The sequence below is a fragment of the Eutrema salsugineum genome, unplaced genomic scaffold (genome assembly GCF_000478725.1).
Source record: "Eutrema salsugineum unplaced genomic scaffold, Eutsalg1_0 scaffold_20, whole genome shotgun sequence".
Lineage (NCBI taxonomy): Eukaryota > Viridiplantae > Streptophyta > Magnoliopsida > Brassicales > Brassicaceae > Eutrema > Eutrema salsugineum.
This window is the reverse complement of record NW_006256828.1, coordinates 668389-679870: the sequence shown is the minus strand read 5'-3', so window position 1 is coordinate 679870 and position 11482 is coordinate 668389. Positions and strand designations below refer to the sequence as shown.

General features: G+C 32.9%; 1 protein-coding gene and 1 pseudogene across 1 annotated transcript; one reads left to right on the top strand and one right to left on the bottom strand.

Moving 5' to 3' along the window:
* Positions 1 to 7275: 7275 nt before the first annotated feature.
* Positions 7276 to 8406, bottom strand: LOC112086392 (annotated as a pseudogene).
* A 2110-nt stretch (positions 8407 to 10516) lies between these two features.
* On the top strand, positions 10517 to 11060 carry LOC112086418 (ubiquitin-conjugating enzyme E2-17 kDa-like). Its single transcript, XM_024155334.1, has 2 exons — positions 10517 to 10738; positions 10803 to 11060. The coding sequence occupies exons 1-2, from the start codon at positions 10517 to 10519 to the stop codon at positions 11058 to 11060; spliced, it is 480 nt and encodes a 159-aa protein (XP_024011102.1).
* The last annotated feature ends 422 nt before the right edge of the window (positions 11061 to 11482 follow it).

Here is an 11482-nt window from a genome sequence, read left to right as displayed (position 1 = left end):
TAATTCAAACCGGAGGGAACAAAATTCAGGGAGATGGAAGAAATCTAAGAATTGCTAAGTATATAACTTCGGAACAACATCTACTAACCGTTATGAGGCAGGAAATTACTTTAACCTCCAACGGGCGAAAGCAAATCTGCAAAAAAAAAAAAAACCCTAGTTTCAAATATGCAACATGGGGGTTTCGAAAATGGAACGGTGACGAATACGGAGGAGTAGGGAAGCAGAGGCGAGAGCCACCAACATTGTCGTCTCAGATAATTATGAGGATGATGAAGACACAGGAAATGTTGTGGCTTGAGCAGATCACGGGGGTCAGGATAAGCTCCACAGGCAGATTCAACAATCAAAATGTAGAAAGTGGGAATCTAGCAAGTCAGAGGAATATGTACCATGATATTAAGGTATGGGTGGTTAGAGGGTTTAAGTTTGAGAACCGTGTTAGCTCTAAGGTTTATGTCTATGATGGTTTATATAAGATTTCAGATTTCTAGCCTGATTGTGGGGAAGTCTGGTTTCAGAGTGGGAAACTGTGACTATATATGTATTTGTACTTTTTCTTATTTGTAATAAATTTTATCATTAGTAGAAAGAATCTTGAGATTTTGATTTTTTCTTCAGTTTCTATAATTTTAGCTCGAGTAAACATATATATATATATATATATATATAGATTTTTTCCTACTTTTTTTTCGTACATTAAGTTTATCTTTTGTAATAGATAATTGGAAAATCTCTTCAACACCAAACATAGACAATAATATGAGTATTATTTTTTTCACCATGCAAGAACGATAAAGAATTATGCTGTTTTTTGTAAAGGGAAAAATGCCAAAAAATACCTCATTTATTTAATTTTTGGAAGAATCACCCACGAACTTTTAGCGTTGCTAGAAACCCACACAAACTATTTTTTCGATGCATAAAAATACATAAATTTTTTAAAGTTTCATTTTCTCTCCTCTGATTTCACGGCCGTTAACATACATAACAGAATCAATGAACAGCGTTAATTTTTTTGTAGGAAAAAATGCTAAAAAAATACATCAACTATTTAATTTTTCCAGAAACCCACACAAAATTTTTGCATTTCCAGAAATCCACACAGACTATTTTTTTAATCTATAAAAATACACAAACTTTTTAAAATTCCATTTTCCCTCTTCAAATTTCACGGTCGTTATGTTAGTTTTTTGTAACACGTGCTAACTACTCTAGGATTGATATCATTGTTATCCTTAGAAAATCTTCAAATCGATTTGGAGAAGAAAAATCTTCACCCTAATTTTTTTCTCTCTTTTAGAAACTATGTGAAATCGGTTGAAAAATATGGTTGGTAGTATAAATCGAGTCAGAAACATTGTGTGTTGTGATATATAAGACTAATAAGAGCAATTCGAGGAAATGATGTATATGTTCTAAACATGATTTATTGGTCTATTAACCACATTTTCAACCGATTTCACTCAATTTCTGAAATAGTAAGAGAAACAAATTAGAGTTTAGGTTTTTCTTTTTAAAGGTAATAATGGTATTAATTTGACAGTTTTTAACACGTGTTATAGAAAATTAACGCAGTTTTTCGATTCTGTTATGTCTATAATGACCATGAAACTTGAGGAGAGAAAATGAAATTTTAAAAAGTTTGTGTAGTTTTATAGATTAAAAAAATAGTCTGTGTAGATTTCTGGCAATGCAAAAAGTTTGTGTAGGTTTCTGGCAAAATTAAATAGTTGATGTATTTTTTTAGCATTTTTTCCTACAAAAAATTAACGCTGATTATTGATTCCGTTATGCATGTTAACGGCCGTGAAATCAGAGGGGGAAAATGAAACTTTAAAAAACTTATGTATTTTTATGCATCGAAAAAATAGTTTGTGTGGGTTTCTGGCAACGCTAAAAGTTCATGGGTGATTCTTCCAAAAATTAAATAAATGAGGTATTTTTTGGTATTTTTCCCTTTTTATAAATGCTTTCTTTTCTTTCTTTTTTTTGACATTTTCAACCTTTTAATTTTTCCAATTCAGAAATGGATTTAACTTTTATTTTTTGACAAAATTCTGCAAATGCTATCAGTTGTTACCCAAATTAGAAAATGTGTTATCACTATGCACTGTATTTTAATCATAATTTGTATTATCTGATTCGGTAACAATATCAATCTCTCTCCACAATTAGCTGTACCAGTTATTTTTAGACAACTGGTACGTAACTAGTTGAGATATCTCTTGGTCTTTGGTGAGTATCTTTGGTTTTACGTAACTACTAATCCGAACGTATAAGTTCGAACTATATTTTATATCCTCTGTATATTTCTGGAGAAAATTCTTAATTTTTAACTTTAATATATATCATGTTATAACTTCTTCTTTTTTATCATTATAATCATGTGAGATGAATATGATAGTACAGTAATGTGTTGTTATGTTCTTCATAGCTCTTATAGACTTATAGTAATGTGTGAAACATATATCAGAAATTCTGGCCTCAACCTAGTAAATATTTTGTCTTATGTTGGTGTAATTACCGACTTCCTTGATGTATATATATATGTGATCTAGCTTATGTAAAAGAAGTAATAATAAGAAGAAGAAAAGAATATCATTTCTTTACTCTCGTCTCTCCCTCTCCTCTTTCTCATATATGCAAATACATATATATATATATATATCTAACCTTATTTTATCAGAGTTTATTATACGTTATCAGCACGATCGTCTCTTTATCCATTTTAATACTGAAAAGGTGAGGTTTAAAATTTTGTTCAATCCGTTTATGTTTATATGCTATGGTCGGGATGATAGGCGTTGCCTTCTCCGAACCTATCGTTATGGTAGACAATGTCTCCTCAATTCAAATTATTGGTTGGTATATGATCATATGGTAGTTGTCTCCTCAGATCACTACTTCCATATAATAAATGTCCCGAAGACATTTAAAAAAAGTTTTTGAAGAACTAAGAAAAACGTATTATGTCCATAAGACATACTTAAACAAAAAATGTTCTGAAGACATTTATGAGAGGTTCCCGAAGAACCGTTTGAAATCAAATGTTTAGAAGCCATTTCAAAAGAAGTTCTTGAAGAACCGATTTAAAAAAAAAATTATATATATATATATATATATATATATGTCTCGAAGACATATATGAAAAGAAGTTCGAGAAAAACTATACGAAAAATATATATCTAGAAGATATATAAAAGCGTTCCTGAAGAACTGCATAATAAATCTCGTCCAGAAGACAAATATTTACTTTAATTATTGTTTTTTAATTTTTGTATATTATCATTTACTACATAAAAGGCTTACCTCCTCTATTGTTTAAATTCTGTTTTTACAAATTTTATTACATTTCTTTAATCATATGAAAAAAACACATAAAAAATATTGTCCTGAAGATATATTTGTAAAAATTCTCGAAGAATTATATAAATAAAAATGCCCATAAGACATATTAAAACGCTCCATAAGAGCTAGAAAATCTAGAAGAGCTAGAAGTCCCAGAAGAACTAAAATTTTTCAAAATAACTAAAATGCTCAAGAAACTAAAAAGCTCCAAAAATTAAAAGCTCTAGAAGAGCTAAAAAGTTATAAAAGTTTTACAAGAGCTAAAAAGCTCCTGAAGAGTTAAAATTTCTGGAAATTTCACGAGTTAAAAAAACTTTAAAAATTTAAAAAGCTTCGAAAATTCTAAAAGAGTTAAAACCTCCTGAAGAGTTAGGAGCTACGAAAGTTTTATGAATTTAGAACTCCAGAAGAGTTTAAATTTCCGGAAAAGCTACAAAATTATGCGAACTTAGAAGTTCTTGAAGAACTAAACACTTTTGATGAGAGAAATTCAAAGATAATGGAAAGCTCCAAAAGAACAAAATGCTCCCGATAAATAGAACGTTTCAGAAGAGCTAGATGTTTTAAAAGAATAAAATGCTCCAACAGAGCGAAACGTTTAAGAAAAATACATGATGGAGATATGCATAAAGATGGTAAAATAATAAACCTGAAGTTTATTAGTATATAACATAATCAGTTTAAGCTATCATGGTGTAATAATAATCATATTGAGAATTTATGTGGAAAAACCCGAAGTTTTTCACATATAGTATGTCTTGATGAAAAGAAAAATGGACCATCATGAGAGATGAATCACCATTTTTGGTTGAACAATATTAGATATAATTGTTGGATTTCTTTTAAAGTGCCCCAAATTATATAATAGATCTAAAAACAAAAACGATTTAAGATGAATGGGCAAGTAAAGCCAAGTCCACTAAAGGATTTGATGCATAATACAAGACTCAAAGATGGGTTATTTGGATATGTTTTGGTCCTAAAATTGGATTCATTTCGAGATGGATGAACTTGAAGTATCATCATCTCGAGAAGAATTAAAGAATCCCATATCAAAAATAGTGGAACATCCTGAAGATTATGTTTACATTTAAAATGGGGTTTATGGATAATTTATAAAGCGATTCAGAAGATTGCAAGATCAATGGTGAAATTTCTCCATGTTTTGGTATGGAAGAGCTAATGAATGAGATTTCTTGAAATGAATTATCATTATGGATCCTCGTATAAATGATTTTGAACCTGAAGTTCAAAGGATAATACATGTGTAAATGCCAGATATACAATGAAATAAAATCTCAATTCTAGCTCAAAATGCTCCAAGAGTATGTCCCTGAATGACGATTTATTAATAAAGAGTCTATGGGACGTAAGAAACGTGATAGAGTACTTTGGTTCCAAATATAAAATTCTCAAAAAGGAAAAGAGCAAATATATGTTGAAAATATGATGAATCTCCTGAAGAGATCCGTTGATATGGTTATTAATAAAATTATGTACATGAATGATATCATTGATAAAGAGATCTCGATTAACCATGTCATTACAAAAAGTGGAACCGAAGACAAAATAAGTGTCGACAATAATGAAATAGTGCACGATATGAATGAGGATCATAAATCAACCTCTGTGGATGAGTGTAGAACGTGAAAATATTGGCCAATAAGTGAAAAGAGGCAATCAACTCTATGCTAAGCTCATATGAAAAACAAGAAATTTTCGGACCAGCAGTCCAAACACTAAAAGTAATATCAAGTCTGGCAGAAAATGAGCGACTTGAATTGCAAAGGAAATAATCCCTGAAGAATAAATGATATCATAATTATATTCCCGGGAAGCTCTACTTGATAAATATATGCTGCATAGGGTTAAATAATTTTAGTTAAGGTTAACCGATAGATGGATCAGAGAAAGTGATCTTTGATTTAGTCATAAGATATAATGCCATTTAGAAAAGAAAATTATGTTCAGTTTGTTTTGCAGGTATTCCAATTAGACATTTTATCTCGAAAGATCCCAGCAGGATCTAACATATAGAAAAGCTCAGATTTAAGCATTTCTGAAGAAAGTGCTATTTGATTTTCCTTACAAAATATCATGAACTTGGAGTTCATATAACTTGGAAGTATTCCACAAGACTTATTGTTCTTGAAGAACAAAATTTATCGGAGTAAAATAAATGAACCAGAAGTTCAGTAAAAAAGGAGACTGATGAACTCTAAAATTCTCCTAAAGAGAAATAAAATTAGAGAATAAAATCAAAAGAATTCCAGAAGAATCAACAAAAGAAAATGTCTTTGGATTTATGATCATTACACCTGAAGATGTAATGTCCTTTGAGATCGTATGGGTCTTTACTCAAAAACAATGAGAAAAACAAAAGTCACAAAATATAAAGCTCGGTTTGTGGCACAAATTTTTTTCTCAAATACCATTAAGAGATGTTCCTTGGTTATGAATATAATCACATGCAATAATGTATTGATAAAAATCTTAGAAGGATCAGGATGCCTACAGAATCTGAAAAAATTATTTGGTCAAGTTACAATGGTTAAAAGAAGAGTTTGAAATAAGAGAGCATGATCAACTCTAACCATGGACCAGAAGTCTAGTAACCTGAGAAATTATATGAGTTTCATTAAAGGTTTACTTATAAAGATTCCCCAAAAGAGTGTATATAACTGGAATGCATCTCCTGAAGATGATGCTTCTAGGAGGAGAATTGTAATGATATGAGAGGCTGCACTCTTTTTCCCTTATTATGGTTTTTATCCCATTGAGTTTTTTCATGACGGGGTTTTTAACGAGACAGCCGATGAAAACACAAAAGATATACATTTAAAGAGCAATGTTTCCAGAAGAAGTATAATGATGCGCATGTATGCAAATTTTTTTTCTTTGCTATGGTTTTTATCCCATTGGATTTTTCCATAACAAGGTTTTTACTAAAGCATCAAAAAACACGCAAGAAGATATGTATCTAAAAAAGGAATATATAATTCCAAAAAGATGGTTTATTATATTGATGAGATGATCAAGACGAACCAACGATCTATAAAGAGAACAAGATTTATTTTTTTCAGGAAAGAGATTACGTCACTGTACTTTTTTTTTTCTTTTCATGATTTTTATCCTGTTGGACTTTTCCATGATAAGGTTTTTAACGAAACAGTATCTAATACGTTAATAGAGTAATGGATAATCGAGAGTGTTAAAAAAATAGTAATTATCTATTTAACATATAAACAATATTTTATGTCTTATGTCGATTTAATTACCGACTTCCTTGATGTATATATATATATGTGATCTAGCTTATGTAAAAGAAGTAATATCATTTCTCCACTCTCGTCTCTCCCTCTCCTCTTTCTCATCTATCATACAATATAATATATACATATATACAAACACATATATATATATATAAATATATATATCTCATCTTATTTTATTATAGTTTATTATAGCTAAATCTTTTTTCAAAGTTTTATTTATTATTCTTCTTTTTCCATCTTTTTATGCAATATGATCGAGATTTGACAAGATATTAGAAACAAAAACGGAAAAGACAATGAAATCTATTTCCTTTTCTCATAAACTTCATTTGACTACTCCCAAAGCAATATGACTTTTTGGGAACTCAAAAGAATTGAATGATGATGCCTAAGACTAAAACTTAAGCTTAGTAACAAATTTTAAGTCAAAAGAGACAACAACATCGGATCCTATATATTAGGAAGAATGTAAAGTTCTGCTGATCTTTTTATCGCGCAGCTAAGGAAAAATGCACTGATAAGTTACTGTTTATGGGTAAACTTTCAGTTCCCACGAAAACAATGGCAGAAGAACAAATCTAGCCTCCTGTTTTATTTGACAACTCAGAAAGAACAAAAATTTATGTTTGTCTTGAGCCATGTAAATATTTTAAGATGACTTGGTGACTTCATGTATAGCATTCACAAGGTATCCCACATTCTCTGTCGTAACACCAGCCATACTGCAACCAAACATCATCAAGAGCCTCAATGATTTTTGCTAACACTTGAAAATGCATCAAAATCAAGAAAATGGACCAAGTTTAGTACCTGATACGGCCATTTCGGGTCATATAGATGTGATATTCGCTTGTTAAGCGGTCAACCTGTTCTGGTGTTAGCCCACTATAGCAGAACATTCCAATCTGTTTCCCCATATAGATAGATATATGATTATGTAACTGTGTGAATCATATGAGAGAAGTGACATATTCATCAAAGAAATAAAGAAAACTTTTTGTAAATTACCTGCTTGGTTACGTGCTCTCATGATAGAGGCGATCCTAACTTCTTAAGGCTTTCTCTTAAAGTAGTTCTCATGCCAATTATCCGATCAGCCATAATCTGTTCCGTTATAGATTTTACACACAGATTATCAGATTCTAATTGTATAGTTGGATTATCAAAAACAAAAGAGTGAACAATGGGTTACAATGTGTTTCATAAGACAAGAGTCTCCGTACACATATTAATTGCAAGCCGAAGGAAAATATAGCAAGGTGATAACTATATGGTTACCTTAACTTCCTTTAGCCACAGACTCTTTAACTTTGGGTCTCCAAGAATGGTTGAGACTATTTGAGCTCCATGTAAAAAAGGTGGGTTGCTGTACATTGGTCTAGCTAGTTGCAGCAACTGACTTTTCACAGTCACAGCTTGTTTTTCATCTTCACAAAGCACGCTGCAGCAGAAGACAAAGTAATATAAGCTCACATGTAGTTCTAAGTTTATCACTAAATGAAAGCCTGTATGGGAATGCTTAATGACATGTTTGAATATCCACATGTGTTATCTCATATAAGTTGATGACTCATATTCAACATAAGGAATTTAGTTTCCTAAGAAATTTCTGAGAAAATAAATACCTGCGTAGAGTCCCATGTTTTTTTGCATAGGACTGAGAAATTCCAATATGATGACCATCCTCGAGAAAGATCCTGATGGACTTGGCATCTCTCGCTGGATCCCCACTAGCAAAACCTTGATAGGCCATATCAAAGAAAGCAAAATGATTTTTGGCCTGAAATAAGAACTCGCTGTTAGTGTGCGGTGGTCAGATCAGGGAGACAAAAAGTGAATGATCTACAGATAACTAATAAAGTATCGATGAGTTATCACCTTGAATAGCTGTGATATCTCTCTCCATTGTTCATCTGTAGGGTCTTATGAGCACAAGCATGAAGGAGGAAGAACGAGCCTTCCGGAGCATTCTATGAGAAAAGGTGATATGAGTCATCAACTTATAAGGAGTCTACAAAATTTAAGAAGTCTCTTCCCGGTAGACCGGCAACAACTGCAACATGGATCTAAAGAACGCAGCTTCTAAAACATATCTGTCCGACCATATCTGTCTCAACATCTAAGTGTTGAATCCCGCGATCAATTAATGTACTAATCCACTCTCTAAATCGATCGCCATAAGTGTTGTATTCGTCATACTTTATCTTGAACTTTTGCATTCGTGATTTTTCATTGAACTCGAGAAAGTTGTCCATGAAGCTCCGGAAGATTTCGTCAGGGTAGTTTGGGAAAGCATTGACCTTTAAGTCAAGTACAGGAACACTAAGCCAGAGAAACTCCATCTCTTCGATAAGACGCTTGTCTTGACGGAATCTTTGGTCTGAAGGTATGAGAGTATATGAGTTAGCAGAAATTCCGGCAAGTCGCTGATTTTATCGCAAATCCCTTAGGTTTGACAAAAGCAAAAGTTTCAGAATTTGATCCCAAAATCTAGGTCACAAGTCGATTAAAGTCAAAAACATAAACTTATTATATTTTCCGGGGGATTATCGCCGGAGATCTAGGTTGAAGAGGACCAAAGCGTAGACTGAGATTTAGGAAAAATGCTAATTTTATGAAACTAATAGAAGAATCTCTTCAATGAAAGCGATTTTGATTCCATCTTGATCTATCATTTCGGAAAGAAAGAAAATAAAAAAAAAAATTTGTTTTGTCTCTTTTTTCCGTAACATAATCTTAAATTTTGCAATTTAACTGCTTTTATTTCCGTAACATACAAGTTGATCTCAAGATAACGGCAAATAATCACAGAAAAAACTAGTTGCTTTGATTCGCCGAAGTTATCATTGGGTTCACGGGGAAGAGCGGTGAGGGGCATTAGACCATCCACAACACGGAATGGACGGGGTTGATCCGTGGGGTCTAATACTATTATTTTAAATTTTTTAATCGATTAGGTCCAAAAACTCGATGATACTATCTCTTTGGGATGAGCCTGATGAGACCGTATCGCCGAGGTTTACCGGCCTACGTGGCAAGCACTGATTGGCTGAAGTTTGGGGAAAATTTTTTAGGGTCGGGGTCGAACATTTGGGGTTATTTCGCATTCTCTGTTTATCAAAAAAAAAAACTTCCACGGCGATTTTGCAATAATCGCGACTTCGAATCCAATCTTCATCTCCGATCGAATCTCCGGTGAATCGTCGCTTCCCCTCTGGTCGATCAGTATGGTACGTCGTTTCCCTCCTTTAGAAGTCTTTTGATTGAGTTTTGGTCGGAAATTAGAGTTTTCAAAATTGGGGGAAAATTAAGGTTCTTCGGGAAGTTTTTTTTGGGGGCTTTTGGTGTTGATTATGAGTTGTTTGCGATTCATTGTTCTTATATTCAATCGGTTTCCGGATTTCGCGTATTAGGGTTTTAAAATTTGATGTTTTGAAATTAGGGTTTTCGAAATTGTTTATAAATTTTGGGGCTTTCATTTGGGATTGCAATTGGCGTCTAATTCGCTTGGGGCTTTTATAAATTTGGGTTCGCTTGTGTGAGTTAATCGCTTGTGTGAGTTAATCGCTTGGGTGAGTTAATCGCTTGTGTGAGTTAATCGATTTGTTGATCGCTTGTGTGAATCGCTTGTGTGAGTTGAAATGGTTCATTGTGTGTTTTCAAGTATTGAATGTTTAGGTCATATCGAATGTTTAGGTTGAAATGGTTCATTGTGTGTTTAGGAGTATCGAATGTTTAGGGACATCGTATTGTAATCGTGTTCTGGTTATATCGAATGATTAGGTTTAAGTAGTTACTTGAGTTTAGGTTTGTTTTCAAGTTTTGTTTTTCTCATTTGGTTCGGATATTTATGTAACTCAAATGATCAAATCGTTTATTGTGGACAGAGTATGCCAAGTTCAGAGGATGTCCCGTACTGGGCGAGAGCCATAACGAAGCAGAAAAAAAAGATTGAGAGGGTTAAGAGCCCGCTCTACAAGGCAGGCCCTGTAGATGGAAAGATGTTTTATTGGGAGGGTGAGCTGTTCGGACCAACAGGATCGCCTTACGAGAACGGAGTCTTCAAAATCAGCATGGACTTCCCTCCGGAATACCTGTTCAAGCCACCAAAGGTATGATGCTTTAAACGGTTCAGGGTTTTGTAGTAATCGCTTGCTGAATATTTATTTTCTGCAGGTCTTCTTCAGAACCAAAATCTGTCATCCCAATGTAGGAGATCGTGGTCATATCTTCCTAAGGATGGTGACAACAGACTACTTCTCGCATATTCACACCATCCATAAGATGTTCATTAATCTTCATGAGATGCTGACAAACCCCGAAATAGGTGAGGGAGACTACTTTGATGAAGCCAAAGCGAAGCTATACAAAGAAGACAAGGCGGGTTTCGATGAAAAAGCACGAAAATGTACTCTAGAGCACGCTACGGCTTAGAAAAAAATACCCTCTACCTTTGGCATAAATTTGGACGTCTAGAAAATTACTAGTTTTATTTTCACTTTTGTTTTCTCAATTTAAAAACTCTTTTCATTTTATTTTATTCAAATGTTTAAAATAGTTAAAAAAAAAATTATTATTTTATTCTGTTGAACCCAAAATGGGTATCAAGGTTGGACACCCATTTTTCACCTCAGATTCACCCAATATTCTTCCACATTCTCTCTCCTCCAAAAATTATTAAAAAATGCTGATGAACCCCATCATAGGGTTCAAGATTATGGATGGTCTTAGGAATTGATAGCACCGGTCCGCGGGATCGGAGTGCCACAATTTTGATTAGTGATTGCTTTTGTGTTAGTTTTTGTTACAAGAAAGTGAATAAACACACATTTATTGGACAATATTTTTCAAAAACT